This window comes from Scyliorhinus torazame, chromosome 29, assembly GCF_047496885.1.
Source record: "Scyliorhinus torazame isolate Kashiwa2021f chromosome 29, sScyTor2.1, whole genome shotgun sequence".
In the NCBI taxonomy this organism is placed as follows: Eukaryota; Metazoa; Chordata; class Chondrichthyes; order Carcharhiniformes; family Scyliorhinidae; genus Scyliorhinus; species Scyliorhinus torazame.
The window spans coordinates 34340502-34358510 of record NC_092735.1 but is presented as its reverse complement, the minus strand read 5'-3'; the positions used below and the strand labels follow the sequence as shown (position 1 = coordinate 34358510).

Sequence of the window (18009 nt, the reverse complement as noted above, 5' to 3'; positions counted from 1 at the left end):
CCCTCACCCTCTCCCCATCACCCCTCACCCTCTCCCCATCACCCCTCACCCTCTCCCCATTGCCCCTCCCCCTCCACATCACCCCTCACCCTCTCCCCATCACCCCTCACCCTCTCCCCATTGCCCCTCCCCCTCCACATCACCCCTCACCCTCTCCCCATCACCCCTCACCCTCTCCCCATTGCCCCTACGCCTCCCCCATCGCCCCTCGCCCTCTCCCCATCGCCCCTCATCCTCTCCCCATCACCCCTCACCCACCCCCATCGCCCCTCACCCTCTCCCCATCACCCTTCCCTCTCCCCATCGCCCCTCACCCTCTCACCCCATCGCCCCTCACCCTCCCCATCGCCCCTCACTCTCTCCCCATCACCCCTCTCCCTCCCCCCATCGCCCCTCACCCTCTCCCCATCACCCCTCACTCTCTTTCTCCCCATCACCCCTCATCCTCTCTGCCCATAGCCCTTCACCCTCTCCCCATCACCCCTCACCCTCTCCCCATCGCCCCTCATCCTCTCCCAATCACCCCTCACCCACTCTGCCCATAGCCCCTCCCCCTCCCCCCATCGCCCCTCACCCTCTCCCCATCACCCCTCACCCTCTCCCCATCACCCATAACCCTCTCTCCCCATCACCACTCACCCTCTCCCCTTCGCCCCTCAGCCTCTCTCCCCATCGCCCCTCACCCTCTCCCCAATGCCCCTCACCCTCTCTCCTCATCGCACCTCACCCTCGCCCCATCGCCCCTCACTCTCTTTCTCCCCGTCACCCCTCACCCTTACCACACAGCCCATCACCCTCTCTCCCCAACACCCCTCACCCTCTCCCCATCACCACTCACCCTCTCTCCCCATCGCCCCTCACCCTCTCCCCATCACCCCTCACCCTCTCACCCCAACGCCCCTCACCCTCCCCCCATCGCCCCTCACCCTCTCCCCACCACCCCTCACCCTCTCCCCATCGCCCCTTCCTCTCTTTCTCCCCATCACCCCTCACCCTCTCTGCCCATAGCCCCTCACCCATCGCCCCTCACCCTCTCCCCATCACCCCTCACCCTCTCCCCATCACCCCTCACCCTCTCCCCATTGCCCCTCCCCCTCCACATCACCCCTCACCCTCTCCCCATCACCCCTCACCCTCTCCCCATCGCCCCTCACCCTCTCCCATCACCCTCTCTCCCATCACCCCTCACCCTCTCCCCATCACCCCTCACCCTCTCCCCATCGCCCCTCACCCTCTCCCATCACCCTCTCTCCCATCACCCCTCCCCCTCTACATCACCCCTCACCCTCTCCCCATCGCCCCTCACCCTCTCCCCATTGCTCCTCCCCCTCCCCATCGCCCCTCACCCTCTCCCATCACCCCTCACCCTCTCCCCATCACTCCTCACCCTCTCCCCATCACCCCTCACCCTCTCCCCATTGCTCCTCCCCCTCCCCATCACCCCTCACCCTCTCCCATCACCATCTCGCCCCATCACCCCTCACCCTCTCCCCATCACTCCTCACCCTCTCCCCATTGCCCCTCCCCCTCCCATCGCCCCTCACCCTCTGCCCATCACCCCTCACCCTCACCCCATTGCCCCTCCCCCTCCCGATCACCCCTCACCCTCTCCCATCACCCTCTCTCCCCATCACCCCTCATCCTCTCCCCATCACCCCTCACCCTCTCCCCATCACCACTCACCCTCTCCCCATCGCCCCTCACCCTCTCTCCCCATCGCCCCTCATCCTCTCCCCATCACCCCTCACCCTCCCCCATCGCCCCTCACCCTCTCCCCATCGCCCCTCACCCTCTCTCCCCATCGCCCCTCATCCTCTCCCCATCACCCCTCACCCTCTCCCCATCGCCCCTCACCCTCTCACCCCATCGTCCCTCACCCTCCCCATCGCCCCTCACTCTCTCCCCATCACCCCTCTCCCTCCCCCCATCGCCCCTCACCCTCTCCCCATCGCCCCTCACTCTCTTTCTCCCCATCACCCCTCATCCTCTCTGCCCATAGCCCTTCACCCTCATCCCATCGCCCCTCACCCTCTCCCTATCGACCCTCACCCTCTCCCCATCACCCCTCACCCTCTCCCCATCGCCCCTCATCCTCTCCCAATCACCCCTCACCCACTCTGCCCATAGCCCCTCCCCCTCCCCCCATCGCCCCTCACCCTCTCCCCATCACCCCTCACCCTCTCCCCATAGCCCCTCACTCTCTTCCTCCCCATCACCCATAACCCTCTCCCCTTCGCCCCTCAGCCTCTCTCCCCATCGCCCCTCACCCTCTCTCCTCATCGCACCTCACCCTCGCCCCATCGCCCCTCACTCTCTTTCTCCCCGTCACCCCTCACCCTTACCACACAGCCCATCACCCTCTCTCCCCAACACCCCTCACCCTCTCCCCATCACCACTCACCCTCTCTCCCCAACACCCCTCACCCTCTCCCCATCGCCCCTCACCCTCTCCCCATCACCACTCACCCTCTCTCCCCATCGCCCCTCACCCTCTCCCCATCACCCCTCACCCTCCCCCATCGCCCCTCACCCTCTCCCCATCACCCCTCCCTCTCCCCATCGCCCCTCACCCTCTCTCCCCATCGCCCCTCACCCTCTCCCCATCACCCCTCACCCTCCCCCATCGCCCCTCACCCTCTCCCCATCACCCCTCCCTCACCCCATCGCCCCTCACCCTCTCCCCACCACCCCTCACCCTCCCCCCATCGCCCCTCACCCTCTCCCCATCGCCCCTCACTCTCTTTCTCCCCATCACCCCTCATCCTCTCTGCCCATAGCCCTTCACCCTCACACCATCGCCCCTCACCCTCTCCCTATCGCCCCTCAACCTCTCCCCATCACCCCTCACCCTCTCTGCCCATAGCCCCTCACCCATCGCCCCTCACCCTCTCCCCATCACCCCTCACCCTCTCCCCATCACCCCTCACCCTCTCCCCATCACCCCTCACCCTCTCCCCATTGCCCCTCCCCCTCCACATCACCCCTCACCCTCTCCCCATCACCCCTCACCCTCTCCCCATTGCCCCTCCCCCTCCACATCACCCCTCACCCTCTCCCCATCACCCCTCACCCTCTCCCCATTGCCCCTACGCCTCCCCCATCGCCCCTCGCCCTCTCCCATCACCATCTCTCCCCATCACCCCTCACCCTCTCCACATCACCCCTCACCCTCTCCCCATCGCCCCTCACCCTCTCCCATCACCCTCTCTCCCATCACCCCTCACCCTCTCCCCATCACCCCTCACCCTCTCCCCATTGCCCATCCCCCTCCACATCACCCCTCACCCTCTCCCCATCACCCCTCACCCTCTCCCCATCACTCCTCACCCTCTCCCCATTGCCCCTCCCCCTCCCCATCACCCCTCCCTCTCCCCATCTCCCCTCACCCTCTCCCATCACCCTCTCTCCCCATCACCCCTCACCCTCTTCCCATCACCCCTCACCCTCTCCCCATCACCCCTCACCCTCTCCCCATCACTCCTCCCCCTCTCCCCATTGCCCCTCCCCCTCCCCATCGCCCCTCACCCCCTCCCCATCGCCCCTCACCCTCTGCCCATCGCCCCTCACCCTCTCTCCTCATCGCACCTCACCCTCTCCCCATCGCCCCTCATCCTCTTTCTCCCCGTCACCCCTCACCCTTACCACACAGCCCATCACCCACTCTCCCCATCAACCCCCTCCCCATCGCCCCTCACACTCTCACCATCACCCCTCACCCTCTCCCCATTGCCCCTCCCCCTCCCCATCACCTCTCACCCTCTCCCATCACCCTCTCTCCCCATCACCCCCTCTCCCCATCGCCCCTCATCCTCTCCCCATCACCCCTCCCTCTCCCCATCGCACCTCACCCTCTCTCCCCATCGCCCCTCACCCTCTCCCCATCACCCCTCACTCTCTTTCTCCCCATCACCCCTCATCCTCTCTGCCCATAGCCCTTCACCCTCATCCCATCGCCCCTCACCCTCCCCCATCGCCCCTCACTCTCTCCCCGTCACCCCTCTCCCTCCCCCCATCGCCCCTCACCCTCTCCCCATCGCCCCTCACTCTCTCCCCGTCACCCCTCTCCCTCCCCCCATCGCCCCTCACCCTCTCCCCATCACCACTCACCCTCTCCCCATCGCCCCTCACCCTCTCTCCCCATCGCCCCTCATCCTCTCCCCATCACCCCTCACCCTCCCCCATCGCCCCTCACTCTCTCCCCATCACCCCTCTCCCTCCCCCCACCGCCCCTCACCCTCTCCCCATCGCCCCTCACCCTCTCCCCATCGCCCCTCACCCTCATCCCATCGCCCCTCACGCTCTCCCTATCGCCCCTCACCCTCTCCCCATCGCCCCTCATCCTCTCCCCATCACCCGTCACCCACTCTGCCCATAGCCCCTCCCCCTCCCCCCATCACCCTTCACCCTCTCCCCATCAACCCTCACCCTCTCCCCATAGCCCCTCACTCTCGTTCTCCCCATCGCCCCTCACCCTCTCTCCCTATCACCCCTCACTCTCTTTCTCCCCATCACCCATCATCCTCTCTCCCCATCACCCCTCACCCTCTCCCCATCGCCCCTCACCCTCTCTCCCCAATGCCCCTCACCCTCTCTCCTCATCGCACCTCACCCTCGCCCCATCGCCCCTCACTCTCTTTCTCCCCGTCACCCCTCACCTTTACCACACAGCCCATCACCCTCTCTCCCTATCACCCCTCACTCTCTTTCTCCCCATCACCCCTCACCCTCTCCCATCACCCCTCACCCTCTCCCCATCGCCCCTCACCCTCTCCCCATCACCCCTCACCCTCTCCCCATAGCCCCTCACTCTCGTTCTCCCCATCGCCCCTCACCCTCTCTCCCTATCACCCCTCACTCTCTTTCTCCCCATCACCCATCATCCTCTCTCCCCATCACCCCTCACCCTCTCCCCATCGCCCCTCACCCTCTCTCCCCAATGCCCCTCACCCTCTCTCCTCATCGCACCTCACCCTCGCCCCATCGCCCCTCACTCTCTTTCTCCCCGTCACCCCTCACCTTTACCACACAGCCCATCACCCTCTCTCCCTATCACCCCTCACTCTCTTTCTCCCCATCACCCCTCACCCTCTCCCATCACCCCTCACCCTCTCCCCATCGCCCCTCCCCCTCCCCCATCACCCCTCCCCATCCCCCCATAGCCCCTCACCCTCTCTCCCCATCACCCCTCACTCTCTTTCTCCCCATCGCCCCTCACCCTCCCCCCATCGCCCCTCACCCTCTCCCCATCGCCCCTCACCCTCTCCCCATAGCCCCTCACCCTCTCTCCTCATCACCCCTCACTCTCTTTCTCCCCATCACCCCTCACCCTCTCTGCCCATAGCCCCTCACCCTCTCCCCATCACCCCTCACCCTCTCCCCATCGCCCCTCACCCTCTCCCCATAGCCGCTCTCCCTCTCTCCCCATCGCCCCTCCCCCTCCCCCATCACCCCTCACCCACCCCCCATCACCCCCACTCTCTTTCTCCCCATCGCCGCTCACCCTCTCCCCATCGCCCCTCATTCTCTCTCCCCATCGCCCCTGACCCTCTCCCCTTCTCCCTCTCTCCCCATCGCCCCTCCCTCTCCCCATCGCCCCTCACTCTCTCTCTCCCCATCACCCCCTCCTTCCCATCAAGCCTCCCCGTCTCTTCGCATCACCCCATTCACATCTTGCCACTCCCTATTGTCCCCTTCCCCACATCACTCCTCACCCTCTTTCCCCACCACTTCCTCCCCATTTCCCCTCTCACCACAAACGTGCACCCTCTCCTCCCTCTCATCTCCTGAGTCCTTAACCCTCCTCTCTGGACCGGGGTGGGGGGGGGGGCAATGCCAGGGGGGGCCCTTCTGGGGAGCTCCATGGAGGGACGGTACCCAGTGTTCGTGGGGAGATGGGGGATTCTCCAAGTACATGGTGGGGGGGTTCCTGTGGAGGGGGGTGATGTCTCTTTGTGCGTGGAGGGGGGGTTCCTCTTGCTTTAACCAAAAGATCTCTGGAAACACGACATTGCTGGCTTTTCAGACCCCGCGCTGCCATATGGGACATGTCTCTTCGAAGTGCTGGAGGATATGGGGAGAAATGCCGGCTGCACAGCTGGCGAACTGCTTTTCACATCTGCTCCAGCACTTAGAAGAGTAAAAGGAAAATACTGCCCAGTGAAAGTGGCCCTATTTTGCACACCCCACACACACGGTTTGTGTACACACACGTGTACACGTACACACACGCGTATATGTACACACACACGTGTTGTATACACACGTAGCGGCCTCTATCACCCTTTCAGGTAACGGGTTCCAGATCCCCACCACCCTCTGGCTGAAAAGATTTCCCTCGAAACACCTCTAAATCTTGTACCTCTTAACTCTAAATCTTTGCCCACTGATGTTAGACACCTCACAAATGGGGGAAATAAATCCCATCTATCCACACTATCTAGACCCCTCAATTTTATACACTTAAATTAACCCTTACATTTTTCTGCAGTGACCAGAACTGTGCACAGTATTCCAGCTGTGGCCTAACTGTGTTATGTACTTCTGACATAACCAGCTCCCAGCTCTTCTATCCTCAGCCTCCAGTAATAAAGGCAGCTTGATACCCCACGACTCTGGGTGTCAGTAAGCTGCTGAACTGTGGAAGATCCCTGGGCCCAGCTGTCCCAACGTACTCGGGTAGTACTGCATAGAAACATGAACACTTTCGAGCTTTTGCCTTCAGGCGTGTTTTAGCCACCCGTGAGCACACGTGGCCTGTGACAGTTACCTCCGGGCGCGATGGGAATTGAGAACCCAAGTTGACCAATAAGCTGGGAAAGTGGGAATAAGGAAGAAAGACTTGCATCTGCATAGCGCCTTTCGCTACCTTCGAACAAACCCATAACATTTACAGCCAATCAGCTGCCCTTGAAGTGTGCCCACTGTCGTAATGCGGGAAACACGGCAGCAACTTTGTGAGCAGCAAGCTCCCACAGACGGCGGTGTGGCAGTGAGCCGAAAGTCAGTTTTTGTGATGTCGGTGGAGTGATGAATATTGGCCAAGGCACCAGGGAGAATTGTCCTGCTCGTCTTCAAAATGGTGACCCAAGCGGGAAGATGGGGCCTCAGTTTAACATCGTATCCCACCCACGCTTAATGTGGTTGATTCTCGAGGCGACTGGGGCCTTATAGCGGACTAGTACAGCAAAGAAGGAGATCATTTCATCCATCGAGACTACACTGGAACAATCCAGGTAAATGCGGCGTTGGCCGTGACATTCATAACCTGAGACCAAACAAGCAGAAGGAAGTCGCCCGACTTGTGGTTTGTCCCATGGTTGTTCAGAGATGATGGAAAACATTGTGACTTGTTGATTTGTCTTTCCTCTTACTCCTAGACCTCAAGAAGCTGAAGATGGGGCAAAGCTGCCTGCAATGTACGAAATACCTGTTGTTCATCTTCAATCTCATCTTTTGGGTGAGTGAACCCTCGCGTCTCTCTTTTGTTTGGTAACGTTTGAACTCATCCAGGTGAGTGGAGCATTGCGAGGTCAGATTTGATGTAGAGTAAGTCTCCACGTGAGATTGCCAATGCGGACGCTTGCCCGCTGGAAACTGGATTGAGATGGGGAGGGGTGGCGGTCCTCGATTTCACTGCGAGTGGGACCCTTGCTCATAGAGGCTCCTCGCTGTCACAGTCGTAGCCTGAAGTGGGATGTCATGGTCCCATTCTGTCACAGTTCGAGTGAAGTTGGGACAGCCCCGTTCCTGCAGCCCAGTTCTGGTCAGGTCTATTTATGTGAGTGGATATTTAGGCCACGTGACTGCCTGAATCTCCCTATGAGATTTCCCTCGGCAGTTATGGCCTTTGTGGAATGATGCCAGTGGGTGCTGGTTATAAATGCTGCAATAATAACATCCAATTATTTGTTGGAGCTAGGCTAGAGATCGCAAAAGTAATAAGATTTTGGCGGCACAGTGGTTAGCACTGCTTTTTTTCTAAATTGAGGGGCAATTCAGCGCGGCCTATCCACCTACCCTGCACATCTTTGGATTGTGGGGGTGAGACCCACGCAGACACGGGGAGAATGTGCAAAGTCAACCTCCACATGGGCAGGGATCGAACCCGGGTCCTCGGCCGCTTGAGGCAGCAGTGATAACCACTACGCCGCCCGTGGCGAGCATTGCTGCCTCACAGCGCTGAGGACCCGGGTCACTGTCCGCGTGGCGTTGTCTAAGCAGATAGTAAACCTGAGGATTGAGATCATTTTAAAATTTAGCAAAGGAAAACCAAGAAATTGTGAAAGAAAGGGAATGTAAACTAGCCAGGAATATAAAAATGGTCTGTAAAAGCTTCTATAAGTATGATAAAAGGAAAAGGTTACAGGCAGAGAATGCAGAATTTATAATGAGGAATACGGAAATGCCAAATAAAATAAACAAATACTTTCCGGCAGGATTTTCCGCGCAACCCGCCAAGTGTTTGGTGGTGGCGGAGATGGCACTGGCCAGCCGTGGAATCTCCTGGTCCTACCATTGTCAATGGGCTGAATGCACCCATCACCGCTGGGCTGTTGGCAGGATGAAGAAGACCCCGCTGGCCTGGGCAGCAGGAAAGTTCCGTCTTTCGTATCTGCCTTCACAGAGGAAGATACGAAAAAATAGGCCCCTGAAATATTGGGGAACCAAGGGACCAATGAGATTGAGGACCTGAAATCAACGGGTATTGGTAAAAAAGTAGTGCTGGAGGAATTAAAGAGGCTGAAAGTTGATCAATCGCCTGGACCCGATGATCTGTATCCCAGTGTATTGACAGAGGGGGCTGTGGCGATGGTGGATGCATTGTAGATGGTGTTTCAAAATTCTATAGATTCCAGAATGGTTCCTGCAGATTGGAAAGTGGCAAATGTAACCCCACTGCTTAAGAAAAGAGGGGGAGAGAAAACTGAGAACCTTACATGTTAGTCCGACATGGGTAGCAGGGAAAATAAAAGAACATATTAAAAGGGTGTGATAACTGGACACTTAGAAAATAATGGTAGGGTTGACCAGAGTCGGGCAACACGGTAGCACAGTGGTTAGCACTGCTGCCTCACGGCACCGAGGTCCCAGGTTCCATCCCGGCTCTGGGATACTGTCCTTGTGAAGTTTGCACAATCTTCCTGTGTTTGCGTGGGTTTCGCCCCCACAATCCAAAGATGTGCAGGGTAGGTGGATTGGCCACGCTAAAATGCCCCTAAATTGGAAAAAATGAATTGGGTACTCTAAATGTATTTTAAAAAAAGGATTGGCCAGAGTCAACATAGAATTTACAGTGCAGAAGAAGGCCATTCAGCCCATCCAATCTCCACCAGCCCTTGGAAAGAGCACCCTACTTAAGGCTACGCCTCCACCCTATGCCGTAACCCAGTAACCCCACCTAACCTTTTGTTCATAAGGGGCAATTTAGCATGGCCAATCCACCTAACCTGCACATCTTTGGACTGTGGGAGGAAACCGGAGCACCCGGAGGAAACCCACGCACACACGGGGAGAAAGTGCAAACTCCACGCAGACGGTATAGGAGAACCAGTGGATGTGGTGTATTTGCATTTTTCAGAAGGCTTTCAATAAGGTCCCATAAAGAGGTTAATAAACAAAACGAGAATACATGGGATTGGCGGGGTGAAATGTGTAGTGATCTCTGTATGTAATAATACATGATCAGGCCAAGGACCCGGGTTCGATCCTTATCCATGTGGAGTTTGCACATTCTCCCCGTGTCTGCGTGGGTCTCACCCCCACAAGCCAAAGATGTGCAGAGTAGGTGGCTGGGCCACGCTAAATTGCCCCTCGATTTTTAAAAAGCAGTGCTAACCACTGTGCTGGCCAAATTTTATTATTTTTGCGATCTCTAGCCTAGCTCCAACAAATAATTAGATGTTATTATTGCAGCATTTATAATCGCAGAGCTAGTACAGGTAACTGAACACTAGATGGCCACACAATCAGGACCTATATAAATGTTTCCTCGCTCTTTTCTAGAGGAATGCATGTCGAGTGCAGAGAGTACAGAGCTAGAGAGAAGAAATTAATAATTATTAGTAATTATCTATCTTTTTTAATAGTTTGATCTACAGTTATTTGTTTATTTGCTAGTTTAGTATTAAGTAAAAAGAAATGGGTGTTTATAAATGGGTGTGTATATAAATATCTATAGTTTGAGTACCTTTAAGAAATGGGTGTGTATTACTGCAATGATGTCAGGGTGGGTGGAGCTTGGCTGTCTGTCAGCTTTTTACTTTCGTTTTAGGCTGTTTGCTGCAGGGTGTGTTTTAGTTTCGTTTTCAGTGTTGGAGCTGAAGCCAGACAGAACAGGTGTACTGTTGATCTCTCTGCCATGAAAAGACTGTCTCTTGATCATTTGGTGAATTCAGAATTATAAATGTTCTCAGCAGTGACTTTAAACTGATGTGCTTCTGTTAAAAGGTGTTTTAAGTCTTATGGATGTTAAAAGGAAAGTAAGAATTACTTAGTGTTGTATTCTTTGGGGGTTGTATTTGAATTGATGGTTGATAAGATGTTCACTGTATGTTTTAAAAAGGTTAACTTGAGTTCATAGAATAAACATTGTTTTGCTTTAAAAAATACTTTTCCATTTCTGCTGTACCACACCTGTAGAGTGGGCTGTGTGCTCCCCATACCACAATCTAGTAAAAGTTGTGGGTCAGGTGAACTCCATGATACACTTTAGGGTTCTCTAAACCCTGGCCCATAACACAATCTCGGGCCAGGATTTTCCGATCTCCCCCTCCCTCCCTGCCACAGGACAGGCCAGAGATTCCCGCCCAAAGTCAGAGCGGACCTTTGGCAGGTCCGTCAAGTTTTCCATCCCGCCCACGAAAATTTCCACCGCGGGTGGGACCAGAAGGTTCCGGGCTAGATCAATAATCTGGATGTGTGGACCAAATATAACATTTACAAGTTTACTGATGACACAAAACCTGGTGGGAATGTGGGTTGTGAGGAGGATGCAAGGAAGCTTCAAGGGGATTTTGACAGGCTAGGCAATTGGGAAAGAACACAGCAGATGGAATATCAACTCCCCCAAGATGGCGCCGGAGCGAGGCGACTCTCTGCGAGCTCCATCCGTCCATGTGGAAAAATGTGAAGTTATCCACTTTGGTAGGAAAAACAGAAATAATGAATATTTCTTAAATGGGGAGGGATTGGGAAGTGTTGATAGTCACTGAAAGCTAAAATGTAGGTGCAACAAGCAATTGGGGAGGCAATTGGTATGTGAGCATATATTGCAAGGTGATTTGAGTACAGGAGTAGATAGAACAAAGAACAAAGAACAAAGAAATGTACAGCACAGGAACAGGCCCTTCGGCCCTCCAAGCCCGTGCCGACCATACTGCCCGACTAAACTACAATCTTCTACACTTCCTGGGTCCGTATCCTTCTATTCCCATCCTATTCATATATTTGTCAAGATGCCCCTTAAATGTCCCTATCGTCCCTGCCTCCACTACCTCCTCCGGTAGTGAGTTCCAGGCACCCACTACCCTCTGCGTAAAAAACTTGCCTCGTACATCTACTCTAAACTTTGCCCCTCTCACCTTAAACCTATGCCCCCTAGTAATTGACCCCTCTACCCTGGGGAAAAGCCTCTGACTATCCACTCTGTCTATGCCCCTCATAATTTTGTATACCTCTATCAGGTCGCCCCTCAACCTCCTTCGTTCCAGTGAGAACAAACCGAGTTTATTCAATCGCTCCTCATAGCTTATGCCCTCCATACCAGGCAACATTCTGGTAAATCTCTTCTGCACCCTCTCTAAAGCCTCCACATCCTTCTGGTAGTGTGGCGACCAGAATTGAACACTATACTCCAAGTGTGGCCTAACTAAGGTTCTATACAGCTGCATGTTCTTGACTGAGGAGACCGGACCTGTATTCCCCTGAGTTTTGAAGAATGGGAGGTGATCTCATTGAAGTGTACAGCGGTTCTTCCAGATAGGTCTTGTTGCAATTGTATGGAGCCTTGGTGAGACCACACCTAGAGTATTATGTACAGTTTTGGTCTCCTTACCTAAGTAATTATTTGGCACAGAGGAATGCAGGAAAGGTTCGCCAGACTAACCCCTGGGATGACGGGATATCCAATGATAAGAGACTGAGGAGACCGGACCTGTATTCCCCTGAGTTTTGAAGAATGGGAGGTGATCTCATTGAAGTGTACAGCGGTTCTTCCAGAGCTCGACAGGGTGGATGTAGGGAGGATGCTTCCTCTGGCTGGGCAGGGGATCTAGAACCAGGGGGCACAGTGTCAGAATAAGAGGTCGGCCGTTTAGGACCGAGAGGAGGGGGAATTCCTTCAGTCAGAGGGTGCTGAATCTTTGGAATTCTCTATCCCAGAGGCCTGTGGAGACTCAGTCATTGAGGGTGTTCAAAGCAGAGGCTGATAAATTTCAGGATACCATCATAAGGGATACGGGGGTAGTGGGGGGAAATAGGTTGCGATAGAAGATCAGCCATGATCTAGTTAAATGGCAGAATAGTTTAGAGGGACCGAATGGGTAACTTCTGTTCCGGTGTTCCTTTTTTAAAAAAAAATATTTTTTATTCTCCTTTATCACATTTTCTCCCAAATTTACACCCAACAATAAACAATAATCAGTAACGAATATGTCAATCCCCATATCAATAACAACGATCCCATCCTCCCACCAAACCCCAAACATTAGCCCGCATGTTCACACAAACAAATGACAAAAAGGAATTAGGGATCACCCATAGTCTCCATTAACACACACAGTCCGTGCTCCGGTGTTCCTAATGGAGGAGAGTCAAATTATTTTTAATCCTGAAAAACGGATGATTTAGAAAGATAATTGTTATTCATGGCATTGTAGCCTTGACCAAGGGCCAGCCAGATTAAATTTCAGATATAAAATGTTGAGGAGATTTATTGGAACAGCAAGTACATCCCTGGAGGCTTTCCTGTTGCTTTAATAAGATGGAGGACTCCTTCTTCATAGGGTTTCTACGGGAAAAGAGCATCAGGACCCGACCCACTCACACGGAGTCCAACTCCTGTGGGTTGTGGGCGAGCGGTGGGGTAGGGGCTTCACGCTCATGCGCTTTGACTTCACTGCGACCGTGTGAGGAGCCTGAGCCAAGCATAATAGGCCTGGGCCTCAGACGCCATGTGACCCTGCCAAGGAAGGTGGGAGCCATGCCCAACAATGCGACCTGCTAACAGCAACCGAATCCGGATCATCTGACAATGGAATCAACTTCCGCAGAAGCCTGCGTTCTCGCCTGACACCACTCCGTGGACAAGGAAGACCAGAGTTGCCATGGGAACTCTTTCGCCCGACCAAAGGCTCAGTTAGTAGAGATAACATGGAACCCTGCCTTTTATGTTCTGACTTTGGAATGTCCCGAAGCGCCCCACAGCCAATGATTTGTCTTTGGAAGTGTAGTCGCTGTTGGAATGTATTTGATTCTAAGTCAGAAAGTCAGGGGCTCAGGTCCCCCATCCAGTGAGCATTCCAGGCTGACGTTCTCATTGCGGTACTGAGGGAATGCTGCACTGTCAGAACATGAGAAATAAGAGCTGACACAGACCCACACTCCTACTCTGCCATTCAATTTGAAGGTGGCTAATCTTCAGCCTCAATACGCAGCCCCCTCGATCCCTTTATCTCCTGAGAGCTCAAACACCCACCGATCTCAGTCTTAAATATGTTCAGCAATGTTGGACGGCCTGGTGGAGCAGTGGTTAGCACTGCTGCCTCACGCCGCCGAGGTCCCCGGGTTCGATCCCGGCCCCGGGTCACTGTCCATGAGGACTTTGCACATTCTCCCCGTGTCTGCGTGGATTTCACCCCCCACAACCCAAAGATGTGCAGGGTAGGTGGATTGGCCACACTAACTTGCCCCTTAATTGGAAACAAAAATTAATTGGATACTTTAAATTTATTTATTTATTCATTCATTCATTTATTTAAATTTAGTGTACCCAATTCTTCTTTTTCAAATTAAGGGGAAATTTAGCGTGGCCAATCCACCTATCCCGCACATCTTTGGGTTGTGGGGGTGAGACCCGCGCAGACACGGGGAGAATGTGCAAACTCCACACGGACAGTGACCAAGGGCCTGGATCAAACCCGTGTCTGCAGCGCCGTGAGGCAGCAGTGCTAACCACTGCCCCTCCATGGTGCCTCAATGGATGAATTTCTTAACAAGCCCCAGACTGCTCTAGTTTGAATCAGCGATCTGATTAGTGACCAGACATCAAATCTGGGACCATTGCAGTCAGTTTGCCTCATCATTAAGGACGGGGATGCAGTGACCAAAAAGAAACATCAAGGATGTTCACCTACGAGCTCACTTTCCAATGGGTTGTCTGCTGCATTACGTTCTAACTCACATCAGCTCCCATTCAGCCTCCTCTATTGCTGACCTTTATTAACTCCTGTCCAGCTGCCTCGGAATTTTAAAATTGTCATCCTTGAGCAAATGTTCTTCCATTTCCTCACTCCTCCCTGTCTCTGTAACCTTCTCCAGCTTTACAGTCCTCTGAGACGTCTCTGCTCCTCCGAACCTGACCTCTTGCAAACATCCCTTCATTTGACAGTTGAACCTTCAGTAACCTCTGTCCGAACCTCTGGAATTAACCTTCCAATGTGCCCCCAACTCTCTGTCGGTCCTTTAAGACACTCTTAAAACCAAATGGCTTCTGGGCTCCTGTCAGAATATCTCCAAAGTTCTGAAGAAAAATCACCTTGGACCTTGAAATGTTAACTGTTTCTATCTCGGTCGATGCTGCCAGACCTGCTGAGTTTTCCCAGCATTGTCCGTTTTTATTTCCGATCTCCAGCATCTGCAGTATTTTGCTTTTATATTATTGCAATGTCTCCTCATGAGGCTCAGTGTCAGACTTTGATCGCTCTCCTGTGACGATGCTCCGATGCAGAGCCTCGGGAATGTTGTTTTTTTCTTTTGAAAATGTAAATGATTGTATCCCGTTCCAGCTGGGAGGCTGCGGGCTTCTGGGAGTCGGAGTGTGGCTCGTGATAACACAGGGGAACTTTGTGACCCTCTCCTCATCCTTTCCATCTCTCACCGCGGCCAACTTCTTCATTGCTGCCGGCTCGGTCATCATGATCGTGGGATTCCTGGGCTGCCTCGGTGCAGTGATTGAGAACCGCTGCCTCCTACTTAGCGTGAGTATCGAATTTCACCAAATTTAATAGTCCGTTAAAAGGACCAACAGGCCTTGGTGCCTTGGGCGTGGAGTTTCTGTTTAGTGGAGGGTTGATATGAGAGTGTCAGCTCTTGTCCATAACTCATTCTGCCACTCCCATGTGCTAACAAGTGGGTAGCAATCTTGCCCCTGTGTCAATAGATTGCGGGTTTGAATCTCTGCATTAGAGATACGAGTGCAAAATCCACCTCCACCCTCCCCTACGTCTTTCAGATAAGACATTCGTCCGAGGCCCTAACTGCCTTATTAGGTGGATGTAATAAGATCCCACAGTTACTATTTTGCAGTTTTACCGGCCTACTCCCCAAAATTATTCAAACAACACCCAACAGATAGCAAACGCTTTCTGTTCTGCGATCTGTTTTGCATTTGAGTTCAGGTTTAGGGGCCGCTCGATTCTCAGCCGAAGCCAATAGTTTGGGCCTTGGGTTTGAGGTTCTGAATAGTTCTTTATTTTTTAATAATTGGACGTGGGCATCACTGGCTGGGCGGCATTTGCAGCATGGTAGCACAGTGGTTAGCACTGTTGCTTCACAGCTCCAGCGTCCCAGGTTCAATACCCGGCTTGGGTCACTGTCTTTGCGGAGTCTACACGTTCTCCCCGTGTCTGCGTGGGTTTCCTCCGGTTTCATAGAACATAGAACAAACAGTGCAGAAGGAGGTCATTCGGCCCATCGAGTCTGCACCGACCTATTTAAGCCCTCACTTCCACCCTATCCCCGTAACCCAATAACCCCTCCTAACCTTTTTGGACACTAAGGGCAATTTAACACGGCCAGTCAACCTAACCTGCACGTCTTTGGACTGTGTGAGGAAACCGGAGCACCCGGAGGAAACCCACGCAGACACGGGAAGAACGTGCAGACTCCGCACAGACAGTGACCCAGCTGGGAATCGAACCTGGGACCCTGGCACTGTGAAGCCACAGTGCTATCCACTTGTGCTACCGTGCTGCCCACAAGTCCTGAAAGACGTGCTTGTTGGGTAAATTGGACATTCTGAATTCTCCCTCTGTGTACCCGAACAGGCGCCGGAATGTGGCGCAGTAACTTCATCGCAGTGTGACAACATAGATTATTATTGTTTATTGCCCGTTGAAATAAATGCCGTTTGAGTTGTTTGTACAACAATCAACTCCTGGCAATTATTGGATTTTTAATTTCCGATTTTTATTGAATTCAAATTTCACCATCTGCTCTAGTGAGATTTGACCCTCGGTCGCTGGACCAGATTTGGGGGGGGTCTGGATTACTAGTCCAGCAACAATAAGGGCAGCACGGTAGCATTGTGGATAGCACAATTGCTTCACAGCTCCAGGGTCCCAGGTTCGATTCCCGGCTTGGGTCACTGTCTGTGCGGAGTCTGCACGTTCTCCCCGTGTGTGCGTGGGTTTCCTCCGGGTGCTCCGGTTTCCTCCCACAGTCCAAAGATGTGCAGGTTAGGTGGATTGGCCATGATAAATTGCCCTTAGTGTCCAAAATTGCCCTTAGTTTTGGGTGGGGTTACTGGTTATGGGGATAGGGTGGAGGTGTTGACCTTGGGTAGGGTGCTCTTTCCAAGAGCCGGTGCAGACTCGATGGGCCGAATGGCCTCCTTCTGCACTGTAAATTCTATGAAATAATACCAATGCACCACCATCTCCCCATGTCTGTAATATCATTGTCTGCTGCTCACGATGGGGCAATGCATGTCTCTGTTTTCATTTGGTTTCCAATTCCAACTCTTCATGACATTCGTTGTTCTTCCCTTCCAGTTCTTCGTGGTTCTCCTGGTCATCTTCCTCCTCGAAATGATCATCGGAATCTTGTTCCTGTGTAACCAGGAAAGCGTAAGTGCGGGTTCCCACTTCGCCCAAACATTTAACATCAGTGTCCCCGACACTCGGCCCCACCCAAACCCAGGCTGACGGGCACCAACACGATATACACTGAAATCCCGACACGAGGTTGGCTCAATCAATCAGCTGGGGCCTGGCGTCTGCTTGGATCACTCACCCTGTGGATCTGATTGATCTGTTGTCGTCTTGTATTCAAATTCATTGATCAAGCAGTGTTTGATTGATCAGCCAGCTATTAATATTGGAACTAATTGTTTTGCTTTTTAAAATATTTTTTATTCTCCTCCTTTTTCACATTTTCTCCCAAATTTACACCACCAACAATAATCAGTAACGAATGTAATGTCAATCCCCATGTCAATAACAACGATCCCATCCTCCCACCAAACCCCAGACATTAGCCCGCATGTTAACATAAACAAATGACAAAAAGGGATCAGGAATCACCCACAGTCACCATTAACACACACAGTCCCCGCTCCCCCCAACCCCCAACCCCCCTAATGTTCGATGTGATCCAATTCTCGAAAGTACATAATGAATAATTCCCATGAATTGTAGAATCCCTCCATCCTGCCCTGAATTTGACTTTCTCAAGCGCTGAGAATTCCAGCAGGTCCCCCCCGCCCCGCCAGGGCACAGGGTGGAGAGGTTGATCTCCACCCTAACAGGATCCACCTTCAGGCGATCAACGAGGCGAAGGCTACGACATCGGCCTCCGCGCCCGTTTCCAACCCCGGCTGGTCCGACACCCCGAATATGGCCTCCCGGGGGCTCGGGTCCAGTTTCACGTGCACCACTTTAGAGATTACCCCAAAAAACCTCCTTCCAGTAATCCTCCAGTTTTGGACAGGACCAAAGCATATGAAAGTGGTTTGCAGGGCCCCCCCACAACGTTCACACACCTCTTCTACCCCCTCAAAGAGCCGGCTCATCC

General features: G+C 53.7%; 1 protein-coding gene across 1 annotated transcript in view; it reads left to right on the top strand.

The window, feature by feature from the left end:
* The window catches only part of LOC140404035 (tetraspanin-4-like), a 61725-nt gene that overhangs the window by 35052 nt on the left and 8664 nt on the right, over window positions 1-18009 (top strand). The window contains exons 2-4 of the mRNA XM_072492389.1: window positions 7377-7456; window positions 15003-15194; window positions 16989-17063. Coding sequence (XP_072348490.1) covers window positions 7394-7456; window positions 15003-15194; window positions 16989-17063 — 330 coding nt within the window. The 5' untranslated portion in view covers window positions 7377-7393. The remainder of the gene's footprint in view (window positions 1-7376; window positions 7457-15002; window positions 15195-16988; window positions 17064-18009) is intronic.